At 34.5% G+C, this 20,699-nt stretch overlaps 3 protein-coding genes and 1 non-coding gene across 7 annotated transcripts; 3 read left to right on the top strand and 1 right to left on the bottom strand.

Annotated features, from left to right (window-relative positions):
• Nucleotides 1-145: 145 nt before the first annotated feature.
• Nucleotides 146-3,210, top strand: LOC126745503 (vacuolar protein sorting-associated protein 52 homolog). Its single transcript, XM_050453368.1, has 4 exons — nt 146-1,254; nt 1,891-2,046; nt 2,108-2,347; nt 2,403-3,210. Exons 1-4 carry the CDS (start codon nt 277-279, stop codon nt 3,030-3,032), a joined length of 2,004 nt encoding a protein of 667 aa, XP_050309325.1. The 5' UTR covers nt 146-276; the 3' UTR covers nt 3,033-3,210.
• A 2,543-nt stretch (nt 3,211-5,753) lies between these two features.
• Nucleotides 5,754-16,348, top strand: LOC126745507 (endophilin-B1). 4 transcript variants are annotated; one of them, XM_050453372.1, is made up of 8 exons: nt 5,769-5,983; nt 6,042-6,261; nt 14,084-14,297; nt 14,365-14,428; nt 14,793-14,831; nt 14,931-15,121; nt 15,702-15,852; nt 15,911-16,348. In XM_050453372.1, exons 1-8 carry the CDS (start codon nt 5,921-5,923, stop codon nt 16,010-16,012), a joined length of 1,044 nt encoding a protein of 347 aa, XP_050309329.1. In that variant the 5' UTR covers nt 5,769-5,920; the 3' UTR covers nt 16,013-16,348. The 4 variants fall into 4 exon arrangements, with proteins under 4 accessions (XP_050309332.1, XP_050309333.1, XP_050309329.1 ...); XM_050453375.1 differs by lacking the exons at nt 15,702-15,852; nt 15,911-16,348 and adding an exon at nt 15,184-15,695 and having other exon boundaries at nt 5,754-5,983; XM_050453374.1 differs by lacking the exon at nt 14,793-14,831 and having other exon boundaries at nt 5,774-5,983.
• On the bottom strand, nt 13,817-13,889 carry Trnak-cuu (transfer RNA lysine (anticodon CUU)). Its single transcript has one exon. It is a non-coding gene; the product is annotated as a tRNA-Lys (tRNA).
• Nucleotides 16,349-18,889: 2,541 nt separating the features above from the next.
• LOC126745763 (uncharacterized) lies at nt 18,890-19,727 on the top strand. The gene is made up of 3 exons (XM_050453751.1): nt 18,890-19,074; nt 19,133-19,401; nt 19,471-19,727. Exons 1-3 carry the CDS (start codon nt 18,957-18,959, stop codon nt 19,651-19,653), a joined length of 570 nt encoding a protein of 189 aa, XP_050309708.1. The 5' UTR covers nt 18,890-18,956; the 3' UTR covers nt 19,654-19,727.
• Nucleotides 19,728-20,699: the final 972 nt, after the last annotated feature.

Below are 20,699 nucleotides of genomic sequence, written 5' to 3'. Positions count from 1 at the left end.
CGGTGGTTAGTTTTTATCCCTGTAATAGTTAACTATAATTTTTTTATTATTCTATATTATACTTTATTTGTGGCAAAAAGTTATTTTAGATAAATAAAGTACATCATAAATATAAAAAGTATTTTTAGGTTATGTAGACACCAAAATTGACGTACCAGTTTTTCTTCGATTGAACAGCTGTCATCCATCATCCATTTGTTTTCATTCGAATAAATACTTTTCAAATTTAAAGTGTAACATTTTCATGTTTTTCTAAATTTCCATCGAAAATCCGCGATGAACAACCTGAATAAATACGTTCAAGTGGCCGGAAGTAGCCAAGGTATAACTAGCAGCGACAAAGTTGTTCAAGACATTTTGAACACCTTCACCGATTTAAGACACTACTCCAGGGAAATTGAAAATGAACTTAGAAGCACAGAAAATCAGTCGGTTAAAGTTTATATTAAAGAAAGTGAAAATATCAGTAGCTTACACGCTCAGATAACAGCTTGTGATACTATACTAGAACGCATGGAAGATATGTTGCTGAATTTTCAAAATGACTTGGGTAGTATAAGTAATGAAATAGTGACATTACAAAGGAAGTCTATATCTATGAGCCAAGAGCTTAATAATAGACAAGCAATTAGAGGACAATTAAGCCAATTTATAGATGATATATCTGTACCTGAAACACTTATTATAGCAATCATGGACTTACCGGTAACAGATGAAGAGTTCTTAGTGCAACTTCAAACATTAAGTCATAAATTAGGTTTTATAAAAGAACAGAGCTTTAGAGACACAAAGTCTTGTCAAGATGTCAAAGATGTGCTAGGTAAATTACAAATTAAGGCAATGTCAAAAATACGAGTATACTTATTAGAGCAGATATCCAGATTTAGGAAACCCATGACGAATTATCAAATACCCCAGAATGCGTTATTAAAACACAAACTTCATTACGAATTTCTGTTGTTAAATGAAAGAAACACTGCCGAGGAAGTGTGTAACGAATACGTTGACACTATGGGCAAAATCTATTATTCCTATTTTAAATCTTATGAAGGTAGAATTATGAAGTTACTATATGAAGAGAGTACCACGAAAGATGACCTTATGGGTATCGAAGATACTGCCACCAGGAATTTGTTTAGTAATAAAAGTTTGAAGCAGAAAGCAACAGTTTTTACTATAGGTAATCGAGGTGATGTTCTGGCACAACAGCTAGAGGCTCCAATCATCGTACCGCATGCAGAAACCAAAAATAAGGTAAGTAAAATTTTACTCAAATTAGTAATTGAAAAACCCAACTTTTAATTCTGCAATATAATATTAAATTTATTATTGTAACAGCATCCTATAAATATATATATAAGCCCTGCACTTGAGAGGTCTGGAGGCTTTTGAAATTGATAAAAAATTAACTTTAAAAACTGAAACTATTGTAAATTCAATTTCTTCCCTTAATAACTGAAAAACTCTTAGAGAACATTTTGATATACAAACAATTTTTGTAGCTCAATAACTTTCTAGTTATATTTATGATGGACAGACTATACAAACATCAACCTAAAATTGAATTTTCATTAATTTTTCCTTAACAATTCAACTTCTATTTATGACAATTGAAAAACTATTGGAAGCATTTTCATCAAATTTCCATTGAAAGCTAAGACAATTTTTGCAGAATATTTTCATATATGAAGAATTTTTGTAGATCAAGTACTTTCTGAGTTAGACTTGAATTTATCAGGGAGGGTTAAATCAAAATTTTAATCAATTTTGATGTTTTTCCTATGAAAATGAAGGGAAAGCTTTAAGGAATAATTTATTTAGATCAAAAACTCCTTAATTTCCAACCGTTTTGGTTAGGCCAAGTTATATATAATCTTGTATAATTTTTAGTATTCCTATGAGGCAATATTCCGCAGTATCCAATATGCCTTGGTTGATAACGCTTGCAGGGAATACCTATTTGTCAGTGAATATTTTATGGTTCAAAGTCATGCGGCGTTAAATCTGTTTAATAAAATCATGGGGAAAACTTTGACATTGTTGCAGGTATTTTATAAAATGCCTTAATTAATAACTTTTTGCACTAGTGAGTTTTTGTGGTTTTTAGAAAAACATTGAAGCATACATGGCAACATGTTTTGACTCCATCGCGATATTTCTCTGTTTCCATTTAGTACTTCGATACAAAATAATGTGCCACAAAAGATGTGTGCCTGCTCTGGATGATTATTGGGATAATTTGGAGAAAATACTATTATCCAGATTCGAATATATTATGAAACTCAATATTAATAGTATAAGAGACTGTGATGTTTCCAAATTTAATTTAGAAAAAGGACCCCATTACGTAAGATATTATAATTCGAGTTTGTATATCAACGCCTATTTTGTGGTATTTTTAGATTGCCAGACGGTATGCAGAATTCAGTGCAGCACTTGTTAGCATCAGCGAAAACTTCCCCAATGAACTTATCTCACAACTGTTGAGTCAACTACAGGAGGAAGTGGAAATGTTTATATTTAGAATGGCCGGTGTCTTCACCGAGAGAAAAGATCAACTAATTTTCTTGATAAATAACTACGACATGATACTCAGCATAATTATGGAAAGAACAAGAGATAATTGCAAAGAAGCTGAAACGTTTAAATCTCGATTAGCGGCAAAGAGTGGCGAGTATGCGGAACAGATATTGTTCCCTCACTTCGGGGAATTGATTCAGTACGTAAAAGAGTGCGAGCATTACTTTGAACATTCCAAATTAAACGAGCTGAAGGCGTTGGAAATTAAATCGGTGGACATTGTACTTAATTTCTCGGAAAATTGGAAGAAATCGTTGGAGGATTTGAACAGGGAGGTGCTGTTGTCTTTTCCCAATCTGGTTACCGGGGCCAGTTTGTTGCAATTAGCTTTAACCCAACTAGTACAGTATTACCACAGGTTCCACAAACTGTTGCCGCCTAACATAAGATCTCAGTTGGTCAATATACATCATATTATGGTCGAAATGAAAAAATACAAAACCTCGTTTTGAACTGAGTCATCTACATATTTGAGATTATATTAAATTTATTTATGATGAGTGCAATTCCATGTGGAAGCGTTAGTAGTTGAAAGGTGATAAATATTATCGAGAGGACAAGTAGAAATTCATTTCTTTATTGGTTAATATGTACTTTTTAATAAATTTGAATTATTTTGGTGTAATTTAATCAGGCTTTTTTCTTCAACTAATAAATAATATTCTATATATCATCATTTTTTCCTTAAAGGCACTAGGCTACACCTAATTAAGGTACAAAGGGTTAAAAAATTACTTCTACAAAAGCTAGAGGGCACTATGAGGAAAAAGGAGTAGTGACCTTGAATTGGCCCTTGGGGATTTTTTTTTTGTCCTAATTTGTAGTTAGGGCCTGGACTTTTGAGATTTAAAGGGGGTGTGATAGTGGGTGCAATAATTAGTGGTTTCGTTCAGCTAGGAATCTGAAAAGGGACAAAAAACACCCACTTTCGTTTCGAAAGTCAACGTAATTTGCAATCAAGTCATGTTAGAGTTTGAGATTATAGTATTCGTTTATGTCGCAGACGAGTACTTTTAATAATAAGAATCTTTACATTCACAATTCCATAATTATTATATTCTGTTTAGTTCAATTGACACTTTAGACTTTTCTACGTCTCTAAGACGGACGTTCGTTCACTCGCCATAAAAAAGATTACGAGGATGATAATGACAACGATAAAGACGCACGTATGGTATGGCTCATCGCAGTGTCCACCATTCGGCTTGTAGTTAATAATAATAATAATTTCTTTAATGCTTTCAAGATCTAATTAAAATAGACAATAGCAACGTCACCAAACAAACAAAATTAAAATTTGTTAACATTTACACAGTACATACTGCTAATAAAAATAGTAAGAACAAAAAGATAATGTTGGACATAATAATGGGTGCATTACCTTACCACTTGTATCTCAAGTATAATACATTATGAAGATAAATAAATTAGTAAACAAACCCTTAATAGTAATCATAATATACATTTAAAATTGTAAATCGAAACTATAGATACACTTGCCCCACAGATACCTTGCAGTGTCTTTCCTAAACTTCATGATATTTTTCTCTTGCCTTAGGGCGAGAGGTAATCTATTATATGTTTTAATAGCAGCAAAGGCAGAGTGATGAGTTGGGACACTCAGTTCAGCTCTCCCCCTTGTCACAATAGACATACCCTCAGCATAATGATCTTCATTAGTTTGAAAAAGATGCAGGTGTTTCTTTGCAAAAATAGCTAACATAAGAATGTACAGAGCCGGAACAGTGAGTAGATCAAGCTTAGTAAAATAAGTCCTACAAGACGTTTGTGGTGTGAGTCTGAGCATATGCATCTTATGATGCGTTTTTGTGCTATAAAGACTGACACGGCGTCAGTTGAAGATCCCCAAAACATCACACTATAAGTGATTAGATATTGGACCGATGCATAGTAAAGTTGCTTCAGACAATTTAGGGAAAGCTCTTCTCGTAGACGCCTTATTAACGCGCCAAGAGTGTCTATGTATGGAACCCATGTGAGACAGGAGTCAATTTGTAATTTTAAGGAAGCTACTTCTAACTTTACTAGTAGGGAATTTTGAGGTAAAGTTTTGGAGAATGTCAGTAGCCCGGTTTTATCAGCATTTAGCTTCAGAGCATGATTGTCACACCACTCCCGCATCCTCTCTACCACCTGAGAAGCTCTGACAGATAGTTCTTCAGTCAGATGTTCTGACAAGATTATGGGAGTGTCATCAGCATATTGGTTGATAAAACACCCTGGAAAACACTCACTGAGACCATTTACATATAATATGAATAGTACTGGGCCTAGAATTGAACCCTGAGGCACTCCCTGTACCACCAAGGATGACGCTGAGTAAACATAATGTACCATTACCAGAGCCAAGGCAAACTGTTTGTTCCTTCTGATCTAAATAAAGTCTGGCACAGTTTCTCCTCAGTCCATAATTTTCAAGGATTGACAGCAGTAGACCATGGTTGATTGTGTCGAATGCTTTCGATAAATCGAAAAAGAGTCCGGCAACTTTTTCTTTTTTGTCAACATTTTCAATCACAAAGGATTTAAGCTTGAAAACTGCCAACTGGGTTGAATGATTATTGGGCCTAAAACCAGACTGGCTATCTGAAAGAATAGTTTGTTTTTATAAAAAGTTCATATAATACGGATCTAAATGACTCGCTCAAAGATTTTTGATATTGAAGAAAAGAGAGATATTGGTCGATAGTTTTCTACATCCTGCTTATCACCCTTATTTTTAAAAATTGGAGAAACTGGAAGAACTTTCGCCTTTTTTAGTTTAGATGGAAAGATTCCCATGTGCAGACAGGCATTTATTATGTGAGCTAGAGGCACATTTATATGGTAACGAGGTAATTATTTCTAATTCTTTTTCTAAGACGGCTTGACGTAGCTCGTCTTCCCGCGCTTTTTTTGAGCAGTCACTACATAGAATTAGTAATTTGCTGCCACTTGCTACTTGTAGGCCTGTTATTCGTACGGCACAAGATTGGTGGAAGCAAGCCGCACAATTTGCACACTTTACGCCTACTTTATCAAGGCCCGACTTGCAATATTTGCACTTTTTAGTTTCAGCTACTGTCTGCACATCTGAATTTGTCATAAAAAATGGCATAAAAAAATATATAGTTACAATAATTTATTGTTGGCAGCATTGAATGAACTACAAGTTGCGTAATAAGCACAGAGGGCGGATTTAGTAACTGCTCTTAATTTATTCAACCAATCAGGTTGGGCCGTGGCGTTTGACATATGCCACCCGGAGGTCAATATTTTTTTTGAAATCAATAAACAAAATATCAAATAAAAACACAATTAATTTAAAGCTGAAGTAATTATGGATTTTAACTTTAAAAATATTGTAAAGGATGCAGGGACTGCTATAAGTAGAGTTGTACAGGTATGTGATACGGTGCCTGATTATTTATTCCCTAATGAAACTGAAAATTGCACTCTAGTTTACCGAAGAAAAATTGGGCAAAGCTGAGAAAACAGAGCTGGATGCCCACTTTGAGAACTTATGGGAGAGGGCGGAAAACACCCGGAAATTTACTGAGAAAATTGTGAAAAATGCCGAAGCAGTTTTAGTGCCAAATCCAGGAAACCGGATCGAGGATTATGTGTTTGAGAAAATCGAGAGGCAGAAACCTTCTCGACTCAGTAATTTGGAATATTTAGGTAAAGTATTACATACTGATGATTTTTTAGAGAATGTATGAAATGACTCATTTCATATAAAAAAATTATTAATTGAAAACCAATCAACCAATTCTTATACTTAAAAACTTGAAGTCTAATACTTGAAAATGTGTATGTACACCAATGAGACATGTAAATCATATACAAAAAAAACACTTTGATATAAACTAGTCTTAAACAATAGGACTTTTGCATATTGACTAATTTACAATGATACTATGAGCAATTAATTTTATTTATTCAATTTACAGACTTATACCATCACCTTTTATGACTGAATCACATCCTATAAAAGAATATCACTTTTCATATTAATATTGTAATTATTATCTGAATATTATAACTATTTGATGCTTCTTTCCTAATGTTTAAAATCAAACCTATAAAATCTTGGTACACGAGGGATTTGAAACTGATACTGAGCCTTGTATCGTTGTCTGATAAGAATCTCTAAGCATACTTACTACTCCAACAGTTTAAGTGGTTCATCTAACAAATATAAGAGTTGGAAAATTATTAATGATATTTGTCCCATTGTGGTAAACAGTCAAGACAATGCCCTGAATGATTTTAATAATTTTTTTTCTTATATTACTCTACAACTTCAGCAAAATTCGAACCCTTCTGTGGATCCTCTTTCCTTTATGCCAGCCATTCATGTTCCAAATTCCTTCTTCTTTATACCTATAAACCTAAATGAACTCAAGGATATTCTGTATACTGAAAAAAATAAAAATTCAACTGGAGAGGACAACCTTTCAGCTAAGATTTTTCTCAACCTTCCAGAAACGGCGCTAAAGGCACTAGTTGACGCAATTAACCTTTCTTGGAGCAAGGGGATATTTCCATCTTGCCTAAAATCAGCTAAAGGTATACCCATTCACAAGGGTGGAGCTTTTGATAATCCTTCCAACTTTCGTCTCATCTCTCTCTTGTCTACGCTATCAAAGGTAATTCAAAAACTGGTTAAAAATCGAATAATGTCCAAAAACATCCTCACCAGAGTTCAATTTGGCTTTCATGAAAATACCAGTACCAATGATGCCATGTTTAATTTTTTTCATGAGCTTTACTCCCAGATAAATGCTGGTGGAGTTTCGGCGGCAGTTTTTTGTGATTTGTCGAAGGTTTTCGATTGTGTCTGCCACAGGATTCTATTTATTTATACTCTTACAAACACATTTGAAATGTAATTATATGTGGGAGTGCTTACTGGATTGCAGAAAGAAAAAGGAAAACCAATAATAATGATGAAACTAAACCTACACTAAAACTAATAAAATACACCTACTTACAATTAAAAATCAAAAACAAAAAGAACAGATTTACAAGTAAATGATTAATCAGATAAGGATACAAAATCAGTGAGATCTATATCATATTTTTGTATATAATTATTACATTCTTGCATCATTCTATTAAATGGTGAACAACTTGAGGGTGAACACTGGAAAAGATTGTTATGTTTTATTCTCAAATTGATTTTAGGAACAGCAAATGATTGATAATTAATTAAAGAACAGTTCTTATATTTTAAGTTGTTAGTTATGTAGTAAATAAATAAGACATCATTCATATTACGCCTAACAATCAATCGTACCATTTTAAATTCAATTAGCATACTATTATAGGAGATCATATAAGGATATGCATTATGTGTTCTTAAGTACAGGTATCTTAAAAATCTTTTTTGGGCCCTTTCAATCATATTAATATGCACCATTGCTTTAGGTGCCCAGATAACTGAGGCATACTCCAAGATCGGTCTGACCAGTGAGTTGTACAGAGTTATTATTGATTTTATTTCTTTAAAATACTTGCTATACGGGATTTGCATCGCAAGAAGCATGAAAACTATTCTCAGTGTGGGTCTCACCATTCTGACGCTGAATACTTGTCACCAAATACAAATACTTTCAGTAATTCTGCACTAAAGCTGCTTAACTACAATGTGCAAAGCTTAAACAATAAAGTTCTGGAGCTCGAGGTTCTGCTGGCTACACTATCTCCTGACATTCTCACAATTACTGAACATTGGCAAAAAAACCAGGACATAACACTTGTAAAGATACATGGGTATAACCTCTCAAGTTACTATGGTCGCTCTTGTTCAAAAGGAGGTGGCACTGCTATATTTTATAAAGATGATCTCAGTGATCATGTTAAAGTAGAGGAAGTAAACAGTCTACAGACTGGCACAGAAAAAGACTTTGAATTTTGCATTTCTAAAATTGTTATTAATAGCAATAATTCCATAATAGTTGTTTGTGTCTACAGATCACCTAGTGGTAACAGCCAATTTTTTCTCCACAATCTTGCTAACCTACTTGATGAGATGTATAATAACAAAATTCCTTTTATTATTTCAGGAGACTTTAACTTTAACTTTAGTAATCCTGATGACCATGGCGTGATGGCCTTGCTTGGACTAATGCAGACCTTTGGTCTAATACCTTACATTAACTCCAAAACTAGAATCACTGCTCACTGTGCCTCTCAGTTGGATAACATCTTTACAAATATGAACTCAAGTCTTGTCATATCTTCTGAAGTCCTTGTTTCTAATCTGTCTGATCATTATCCTCAAATTTTTGTTTTTAAGAGACAGATGGAGGTTCCCCAATGTGGTATGGTTGTGAAGCGACGAAAATTCTCAACACACAACATGAATCGATTTTACAATATGCTGATGTCGGAGGCATGGGAGGAGGTCTATTCTGCTGAAGGAGTTGAAGGAAAATATAATACTTTCTTTCGTATTCTCTTCTATTATTTTGATTTGGCTTTTCCAATATGTACGACTAGGTTGAAAAATAAGAAGCCAACCTGGATTACACCAGAGATAAAAAGATATTCAAACTACATAAAAGATCTCTATGTTTGGTACAAATATACTAATTCTAGGGAACACTACGTTACATACAAACATGAAAGAAAACAATATCGACGTTACATCTCCTCTTATAAAAAGTCTATAAATGATAACAAAATCCAAAATTCAAAAAACAAGATAAAATCAGCATGGTCAATCCTAAAATCTGAGTCAGGTAAAAATAAAACTAACAACAATATTGTTTTAAGGGAAGATGGTCAGTCCATTGAGAACCCAGCTTTAATCACCGAATTATTTGCTAAACATTTTACTCTTGACCATCAACAAAGCTGTAACTCCAATATACATGACTTGCATAATGATTATCCAACCATATTTCTCAATCCTGTTAATTCTCAGGATATCTTTAAGATATTGATGAACCTTCCAAATAAATTTTCCTCTGGCTTGGATGAAATTCCGGTTTTCGTCTTAAAGTTTGTTGGAATTCACTTAGCCGGACCCATTTCCAATGTGATCAATGAGAGTCTTTCTACCCAAATTTTTCCTTCTGCTCTTAAGCGGGCAAAAGTAGTGCCTGTTTTTAAGAAGGGAGAAAAAACGAATATTGCCAACTATCGGCCAGTATCCGTATTACCATCCATATCGAAGGTATTTGAAAGGGTTATCTATCAAATAGTTATGAATTATTTAACTCACCATCAAATAATAAATAAACACCAATACGGATTTGTTCCCAAAAGATCGACGGAAATGGTCATTTATAGTGCAATACAATATATTATGGAGAATCTTGAGAGAAAGGCCAGTGTGGCTGGACTGTATTTCGATTTGTCTAAGGCGTTTGACACGGTTGACCATTCTTTACTGCTGGACATCCTGGAACGGTATGGCATCAGGGGTGCAGCATCTAAATTACTCAGTTCATATCTAGAGCAAAGAGAACAAATAGTTTGTGTGACACATTCCGGCTCACCAACGTTTTCCCGCCCCCAAATTATAGGAAGAGGTGTGCCTCAGGGCTCAATCTTGGGACCTGTGCTCTTCCTATTATATGTCAATGGCTTGCCTGAGCTGTTCCCTTCTGATATGATTTGTCAATTCGCCGACGACACATCAGTTATAGTTGCCAGGAAGACAGTGGCAGATCTTTCACGGGGCTGCTCATCCGCAGTGGAGCGCATGAGGACCTGGTGTCTGGACAGTAAGTTGTCTTTGAACTCTGGTAAAACGGGGTTGATTAATTTTTCGAAGGCCAATATTGTCTCAGAATCTCTACTTGTGTGGTCTGGTGGGCAGTCAATCCCTGTGGCCAATAGTATTAAATTCTTAGGAATACACATTGACCCCAATTTAAATTGGGAGAAACATATTAAAAACCTTTATTCCAGATTAGCTAGCTTGTGCGGATTGATTAGAAGATTAAGGGATGTAGTGTCTGAGGTATCTCTTCGCCTATTTTATTTCGGACAGGTACAGTCGATCTTACAATATGGTATCTGTTTCTGGGGATCTGCAAGAGGAGCTCTAGATATATTTAGAATGCAAAAGCGTATCATTCGTTGTTTATTGGGCATGACCTACAGAACTTCCTGTAGGCCTTACTTCTGCAAACTAAAAATACTCACCCTTCCCTCCCTATACTTTTCTTCCTTGGTGTTATTTGTGAAGAGACACAATCATTTGTTTGTTGAGAATAGGGAAATGTACGCTGAGGATGTGACTATGATTACACGACATAGAAGCGATCTCCGTATTCCATTGCATAATTCAGCTTACTATGAAAGAGGTTCTCATTATATGGCCATCAGGGCTTATAGAATGCTACCTGCTGATATTAGAAGCATTGAATCTACAGTCCAATTTAAAAAAGCTGTTTACCACTGGTTGCAGATTAAATGTTTTTATAATTTTACTTTTGAATAATAATTTTAACTTGTGTTAGATATTTAGAATATTTATTTTAAATTTTGTTATTTTGTTTATATAAGTATATTGCCTCTATGAATTCTAGATAAGAAAAATTAATGTACCCCATGGGAGCTAGATCCTCCTTTGTATGACGTTGCTTTGTCGTCCTGTATACGATTTTGTTGGCAAATAAAGGATATTATTATTATTATTATTAGGATATTATTATAAAATATTTTGTATTTCTTATTACAAAACCAAGAAGCTTATATGCTTTGTTTACAATAGTTTCATAGTGTTGCTTAAATTTGAGATTTGTTTGAAAACAGACTCCAAGATCCCTAAATTTACTTTTCCTAGTTAACGATCAATTTTGTAATCAAAATTTATAAATTGCATTTTTCTTGTGAAGGTTAGTTTAATTTGACATTTATCTATGTTTAATGACTTTTTATATTCTCTGAACCACTGGGTCACCAAGTTCAAATGAATTTGCAGCTCAGATTGAAGATAAGATACCATAAACCTACATGCTTTCAGTGAGAAACCAAATTTACTCAACTTATTCACCAACAGCCCATGGTCAACCCGATCAAAAGCCTTTGCACAATCTGTCAAGACTACATCTAACTGCTCTTGGCTATCTACTGCATTGGCAGCTGCCTCAGTCAAGGTGCTGAGGTTGGTGACAGTTGAGGCATCTGGTAGAAATCCATGTTGTTGCTGAGAGAATTTATTCATGAAAGAGCTCAAAATATCTTGGTATAAAATGTTTTCAAAAAATTTTGCGAGCGAATTAAGAACGCTAATTGGCCTGTAGTTAGTCAATCAAAGAATTATCTCCTGATTTTGAGGATTGAAGTAACCAAAGCATATTTAAGCACTTCTGGAAATGCACTGGAGTGCACAAGATATCAGAACAACCTTTATTGAAGTATGAGGGGATACTATCATTGCCAGTGGCCTTTTTGATTTTAATCTCTTAATGGCTGCTTGAATTTGCATTTCAGAGATCTTGAATAATGAAAAGTTGCCACTAGATTTATCAAAGTTAGGTTTTTCAGACTGTTGAAATACTGAGCTAAAATATAATGCAAATGTGTCAGCTATTTCCTGAACACCGAATTCTGCTGCGGAAGGTTCATTATTATGGTTTTCGGGGAGTTTCATCTTCTTGGTTTGCTTCTTATCTGCAACAACGAGTGCTTGTAGGATCTAAGTACTCTGATTACCATCCTATCACCTTGGGAGTTCCTTAGGGTTCAGTTTTGGGGCCTATACTTTTTCTCCTATACATACATGATCTTACCAATCTTAATGTACGGGGGAAATTTACTCTATTTGCCGATGATACCACACTTCTTTGGCACAGCCCAGACACAGATACTCTGCTAACTACATTAGCAACTGATCTTCAGGCAGTAAATCTCTGGTTTGAATCAAACTTGCTGTCACTAAATCCTCAAAAAACCAAATTATTGTGTTAAGTATGCCTTTTTCTAATTCAGTAGTTCAGCAGTTTGATAATACAAAATTTTTGGGTATATTCATTGACAGAGAACTCAGATTTGAAGAGCATATCCTCGGTACTTGCAAAAAGGTGTCTGCAGGTTGTTTTGCAGTCAGAGCGGCTACCCTGGAGCTTGGCATGCAGCTTGGAAGATCTGTATATGTATTTTTCATTAATTGAATCCCACCTTAGGTATGCCATTTGCTTCTGGGGTAATGCAGCTGCCTACCTTCTACAAATGCTGCTTGTTTTACAGAAGCGTGCTGTACGTTACATCTGTGGGGCTAAACCAAGAGTTGTTATGCTAGGCATACACACTGTCTTCTCCCTCTACATTCAGGAAGTGGCCTGCTTACTTTTTGCAAATCGCTTTAAATTTATAACCCCAAATCCAAGATACTTAACGCGTCAAGTGAACGATCTAAATCTTCCAATCCCCTCTAAACTAAAAAATCTATTTTCTACGAGGGAATCAAAATTTTCAATCGTTTACCAGGTGGAATCAGGGAGGCAACATGTATAGACACTTTTAAACGTAAATTGAAAATACTTTTGACCGAAAAATGTTACTATTCACTACGTCGACACATTCTAATTTTCCCTAAGTGTAAGTTTACAGTATTTGAATTTTATTTGATTTGTTTGTATAGTTTGAATTCTTTGCTGTCTTATACTTGAGGGGATAATTATGGAATTTAATTTACTTTTTATGTATTTTTTTTCTGCTGTTCTTATGTATTGTTTTGGAACTCGAGTGTGTATGGGGTGTAGTGGTAGCAATTTAAGGTAGCTTTGTTTAGAACAATTTTTCTTTGTTAATAACAATAAAGCATGTTTTTTTTTATCCAAATGTAAAAAATAATAGGTAAGAAAGAAACTTTCTCTAAATAAATTTAGATTTAAATTATTTGCATAATTCTGTCCGAACTTCAGCTCAAGTTCATCAGGGTCACTTAAATTTTACCTTTTCCGCGACCCTGCCCTATTTATTTCTATTAATGTTCTGAATGATACCTGTTAGTCCAAATGTCTGGACCTTCCTCCATATTGCCTTTTGCAGAACAATTTATTTACTAAATACTCCTATTAACAGAATAGAATCTACAGTGAACATGATTTGTAAAAGATCTTGATTTTCAGCTAAGGCAACTATTTTAAGATAGTACCCTATAAAGAGTAGTAGAGTTATTAACTATTAATATGTACCTAAAATCTTATATACATACGGTGACAAATAAAATAAATTAATTTCAAAAATCAGAAACTAGAAAAAAAAGTTCCGCCCAACGTGGGGCTCGAACCCACGACCCTGAGATTAAGAGTCTCATGCTCTACCGACTGAGCTAGCCGGGCTTGGGTTCTTCTCGCAGAAACATTACTCCTATAGGAAATTCCAGTCATTACCACGTCCACTCCTTGGCAAATATATAATTTTTTTTAAAAGCATTCTTGAGCTCCATCCAATGTGTCGCAGGACAATAATTATTTGTTTCTTCTTATGTATTACCACTATACCTATAACATATTTATTTAATTAATTCTGTTAGGTCAAGATATGGTTGAGGCTGGTACCTGTCTAGGACCAGGGACCCCCTATGGAAGTGCCCTAATTAAAGTGGGCCAGTGGGAACAAAAACTGGGACAAACCGAGAGGGATTTTATCGGTTCAGCAGGGATGTGCTTCACGCAACCTTTAAGGAAATTCTTGGACACCGAGATGAAAACGATTGTTAAGGAGCAAGGTGTCTTAGAAATGAAACGGTAACCGTGGATGAGTAGCTGTCTTGCTATAACCTTACTTAATACTTTTGGTTTATTATAATTTTAGACTCGATTTGGACGCTTGTAAAAATAAGGTGCGGAAGGCCAGAGGGATGTTGGGTCAGCAAACCGTAAGTATATATATAAAATAATTTATTTACACTCACGCACACATATTTACATACTTATCGCATTTTATTGGAGTCTTCAGATGCCAAGTCTCTTGGACAGCTATATTTAACTTAAGGGAGAGTAACCATGATATAAATATTAATTATTAATTTATTAATTAATATCTGTTTATCTATTCTACCATTTAATATTTATAAAAAATATGAATTCCTAAGATCCAAGAGTGTAATATCTTAACATCCTTATTATTTGCAAGTAGGTATTTTGCCTTTTTTTTTTGAAACAAATCTTACACCAATTTAGTTCAATACACTCTTATCATCTTAAATTAAAATACCTACTTTTAAATGCTGCTGCTATAAGGGAAAGGACGATATGCCGCCAGAAATACTTTTAGAACAGGTGACAATAATTACCGTATAGTCCGTAGAGTAGTGTGATCGCAATAAAGTATATAAACTGATTGACTTGCTTTAAATGAAAAATGCTTTTCTGTTATAGGCCGAAAGGGATTTAAGAATCGCCCAATCGGAGTTCGACCGACAAACCGAAATAACGAAACTCTTGTTGGAAGGCATCGGTTCGTCCCAGGCCGTCCACCTGAGATGTTTATACGAATTCGTCGAGACTCAGGCGAGGTTTTACTCGCAGTGCACCACCGTCATGACCGACTTACAAAGGGAATTAGCCAGGTAAGCAGCGCAGCGAGGTTTTGTTAAAAAAGAAGTTTTCGTCACGAAGCAGTCTTTTTCAGCCCGTCTAAACCTAAACCCACCCTTCGGATTAACAGCGAAGAACTTGAACCCTTGCCTAAAACCGACGATTTCTTTTCTTCTGTTCCCATTCAAACCGACACCGATCAATAATAGCTTTTTTTTGTTTTTGGCTTTGGTTTAATTTTATTATAATTTGCTTTGTAGATGTAGATTGTTGCAATGACGTAGATATTTACTAATTTCCTTCTAATATCTTCCATTTAAAACATATAGGTAAAATACTCTACTAAAAGTACCTTTTAATAAAATCCTATATATGATCTTTTTCTGTTTGACCAAAGATCTAGGTTCACATAGGTTAAGTGAACTATTAATGTGAGTGTAATCTCCACATTGCTAAAGTTATTATATTTAAATGTATATGGTATAGGTATCAACTTCTCCACCTGAATAATTTCCGTTCTTTTGGGTCTTCCTACCATCTATTACGATAAAAGCAATATATCCTTTCCCCCAATTATTATTAAAATAAAGGCCCTTTTTAATGTTATCGTAGCTTAGCCAGTAGTAGTGGTCCACACTCCCCAACACATACACTTAGCGATGATTCCACTTCTGTGCAAACTGAGAAAAACACTAAAAGGGCAAAAGTCTTGTACGACTATACGGGAAAAGATTCTACAGAATTGAGTGTTAAAATTAATGACGTAAGTGGACATTGTAATTCTTCAAAAGATACCTTCTTCATATAATAAGGGGTTTCAGGTAATATCGATCACTGAAATATCGGACGACGATTACGTAATGGGTTTTAAAGGAAACAGCAGTGGAAAAGTTCCTAAGGTTTTCCTGGAGTTTCTCACGTAAACCACCCGACTGCCAGATGTGTGCATTTTTATTGTGTAAACACCAAATTGTAATGCAATAATCAAAAAATTAAAAGCGCTTTGGCACCGTTATCTTTCTCTTTATAATATAGTTATGTAAAAGTTAAATAAATTATGCGTTTTAAAGTCAATATTATGTGCAATTAAGGCATGTTTAGTCAATTTCTAAATGTTATTAAATTCACGTTTGTAACTGTTACGAAATGTTGCCTTTTTTACAAAAGGGAAGTTTGACGAATATTGTATATTTACTGTTTATAAAATATTAGTATATAGATTTAGTATGGTAATATAAAGTTTTATTGTGTTTTGTCAATTCGCCTTTTTAATTAGAACTTATTTAGTCCCAAAGTTAATGAATTCATTTCTCTACTATATTTTTTAAACCTATGAATGACTACTTAGGATAAGGGCTTTAGATTCAGGCAGACACTGACTGAGAAGATTCCTTGGTTTTGTTTCATGTAAGTGGCCTCTAGGAATATTGTTTTCTTTCAATTTATCGAATTTTAATTTATTTAGCAGTTTATTTCCAACAGGCAAAGCCCAGTTTCAGGAAAATCTACAATTATTAATGTTTTGAAAGTGTAAACAAGTATTAAATTACAATACATTAAATAACAAAAAAAAAGAAAAATAAGGAAAACTTAAATTACTATAGTAACATCATGTATATATCAAAATTAAAGCGTAAATTAACATTAGAATGAACAAAGAAAGGGATTCATGGGACAAGGGAAAAAAGGAATTATGGTAACTGTTGGTTTGTCAGAGATAAAACTAGATCCTTTATGGAGCATACAAATTTGTCACAGGTTGATGATACTGAATTAAAAATTCTGCACATTTGATATACGGGATCCTGAAACCTAATGTTAGCTTTGGCGCGATCTAAAGCAAAAGTGATATTTGCTCTAGAAGCAAATCGTGGTACATGAAATAGAATATCATTCAAGAGAGGAGGAGAATTTATTTGATTATTGACCAACTTCCATAAGAATGTTACAAAATGAATTGTTCTCCTCATGGCCAGAGATTGCAGATTAAATCTACCTAACATCAGATCATGATCATGTCCCCTAACAGGATATATTCCATTCTCACGAAACATAAGAAACTTTAAAACCCTTCTCTGAACACTCTCGATGTCATAGAAAAGACACCACACCAAGGAACCGTATTCCAGTCTTGATCTAACAAAGGAAAAGTACAATAGTTTTATTGAGTTTGAGTTGTTTAAGAGTCGGCTATTTCGAATGACAAAACCCAGAAGTTTCAACGAGGAGGTCACTGTCTGTTCAATATGTGGCACAAATGTGAGCCTATCGTCGAATACAACCCCTAGATCTTTAATAGAAGTACTTCTACAGAGGATTTGATTGTCTATATTGTAATTAAACAAAACAGAATCCTTGGTTCGGTAAAAGGAGATCACACAGCATTTCGAGATATTAAGACATAACTGATTTCGACTGCACCACCCCCTAATTAGGTCCAAGTTACTCTGTAAGAACAAGCAGTCCAAGATACTATTGATACACCAGAATATTTTCAGATCATCAGCATAAGCTAATCTAAGGCAAGAAATCAATTCTATAAGATCATTAATATAAAAGATAAAGAGAAGTGGGCCGACATTGGATCCCTGTGGGACTCCAGAAGTTGAAAAAAAGGTATTAGATCTGCAACCTTCCACCTCAACAAACTGTAGATGGTCAATAAGGTATGACGAAAGCAACGAAATTAGCTTTTCTGAGAAGTTGAATTGCTTGTTCAATTTTTTCCAGCAGAATGCTATGATTTATCTGATCGAAAGCCTTACTGAAATCAGTATACACCACATCAACCTGACTTTTTCTATCGAGGGCTGAAGAAATAAAATGAGTCACATTACAGAGGTTAGTGATGCACGACCTTTTAGGAATAAAACCGTGCTGATCTATAGAGAGTAGTGATTGAACTTGGGGAAGAATTCTGTTATAAACAATTCTGTTTTTATCGTCTTTTTTGTGAATTGGTATTACTTTAGCACATTTCCAGACGCCTGGAAATTTGCCAGTTTTCAAAATAAGGTTAAAAATATGACATGAAGTGAAGAGTGACCTTTCTTAGCTCTAACAAAAGACCAAAACGATGAGGGATCAGTGACAATGTTCTCCTCGGCTTGGGTCACAAATGAGTTATAGGCCTCACGGGCTTGAGATTTTACTGTCTGACGAAGCCTGTTGGATCTGGAAAAATTAAATTCAGTTGGTGAGGATCTATAATCACGATATGCTTTTTCCTTCTTAAAGATATTAGAAATAATTTGTTTTGAAAACCATACTGGAAATCGCTGTCGTCTTCGTTGTTTTAAAGGTGCTGAAGCAGCATAAGCTGAATCAAGTCTTTTGTAAAATTCCTTGCAAGCACTGTCAACGTCAGAAGACTGCAAGACTGACAACCAGTCTGCATTAAGCAACAAATTATACATGAGTGAAAAGTCTGCTTTAATGCTTAATGCAAATAATTAAAGTTATTTTGTTGATGGTAGATTTTGATGCTTTTAACTAATACTTTATTTTTCTACATTTTTTTTCTATAATATTTAGGGGAGTCAATAGTTAATCCTCTCCTGCCTGGCAGTGCAACACCCTGTATAACACAGTACGGGTCTTTGAAGTGCGATGCTTTAAAATAACATATTCTTACCAATAATCACTCTTGCCCTCCCACTAACCAGACCTACCAACTCTTGATAATGTGTTTTTTTTTGTTGTACATTCTAGACGTCAGAATGTTTTTGATAAAATAACCATCAATAATAATCCATAAGTTCCGAACTGTACCGTCGAAGCGTCAAAACAATGAACGTTTAATTAACCTTCTAATCACTGTCAAAATTTATGGTGTAAATTCGCCCTCCCCACATCAGAAAAAATGGGATGGGCGAAGAAGAATCCAGCTCGCAATTGAAATTTATAGCGACAAATAAGCCCGGTACTAGTGTAGAAGACCGACACTCGCAAAAATCCGAAGCGAGTTCTCGAACAGACGCAGTTTGTGAGTTTATTATAAAACGGTTCATCGTGAAAAGTACGTTTATTATTTATTCTTGCAGTCGAGGCGACAAAAACAGAAAGTCAAACGTACGGGACATCGGATGACGAGGAAGACCAGGAGATCCAAACGTTCGACCTGGACAAGATGTCCTCGACTAGTTCGAATAAGTCTACAAAATTGATTGAATTAACGTTGCCGGAGTTGAAACAAGACGGCGCGGATATAAAGCGGTTTCTGAAACGTTCAAAAAGACCCAACACGCAACAATTGATTAGAGAGAAAGCCGAGTGCACCGCCGAGAGGGAAGAGCAAAAAAGAAGAGAAGCGGTTGAGTCTATATAGATTTTACATTAAAAATTCAATACGGTTTTAACGTTTTTTTTTTCGTCACTTTAGATCTTCTTTTACATTCCGGGAGAGGAAGACTACGATTCGAAACAGGACCTGACCGGCGACGAGAAATCGAAAATGGATATTTCTGCGTCATCGACTGTTGCGTGTCCATTTATTACTGAAACTAGTAGTTCTATAGGCCTAAGCAAGTCTAATACCGAGAGCGATAAAAAAAATGAAGAATGAAGTAGTTTAGCCACTTTTTATGTGTTTCTGTTGGTTTCGTGCATATGTATCGCAATAAAGATTTTCAATTTAAACATCCTAGATTTAATGACTAAATTATCTCTTTAAGAGACCATGTAGTTGTTTATTTTCATATGCTCCCCAATTTGAATTGGGGCAACTCCTTTATTCCTTCCAGACAGTTAAGGTAATAAGTCATAACATGTGATTTCTTACATTATTACTTCAAGTCAAATATTACCATTTTTTTTCTCTGATTTTTTGCCCTGAAGAAGTCAAAAATCAGAAATACGTGTCACTGTTAGAGGTTCCCTGCTTAGATGAAATCATTTGTTATCTTCTTCTGGCAGACAGAACAAACGACAATATCTTATTCATTTCAATTCAAGTTTTCCAGAAATCTCTGAGCCATAATCCATCACTTCTTCTACACAGTTGAAATTTTAATTCCATAATAATTCGTTAAAGAGAAAGATAAAATTAGAGGCTCTATAAACCGTAAATTGATCCTCTTTTAGTGGAAGATGCAATGGATGTATCCTTCCATTTAAAGTAAAAGATCTACTATTTGTTACTAACATTAGATAATCTTTCATTAAGTATATTCGATTAACAGATTCTGAACCTAGTAAAGTATACCATGAAAAATGGTGAATTCAGAAAAAAATATGATTTATTTCGTAAATGTAGTTGGTATTATTTTTGCCTTATTGGCAGTTCTTTTTCGCAAGTAATCTCAGTCATTTTCTGCATACATTACTTATTGTATATATTAAATATTATATTGTATATATTATTCCAGACCTTACGTGTCTTTTTCAATGTTATTATGGAAGTATTTAATGTATTTCAAACCATTTTAGCATAACATGCTTACTTTATTTCTTTTCAAAGATATTTCTCAATTTATTCCAAGCATTTGACATAATTATTTGTATCTTCGTAATAAATTTCCTGAGATGAGAATCTGCTATAAAAAATAAGTTGGCCTCGATTCCAAGCAGTTTTTCCGTAGACGAACATAGATTCTATGGAAAACTAATCAA

The sequence above is a fragment of the Anthonomus grandis genome, chromosome 16, assembly GCF_022605725.1.
Source record: "Anthonomus grandis grandis chromosome 16, icAntGran1.3, whole genome shotgun sequence".
Taxonomy (NCBI): domain Eukaryota; kingdom Metazoa; phylum Arthropoda; class Insecta; order Coleoptera; family Curculionidae; genus Anthonomus; species Anthonomus grandis.
The sequence above is the reverse complement of the archived record's forward strand: the minus strand, read 5'-3'. Positions and strand labels throughout refer to the sequence as shown.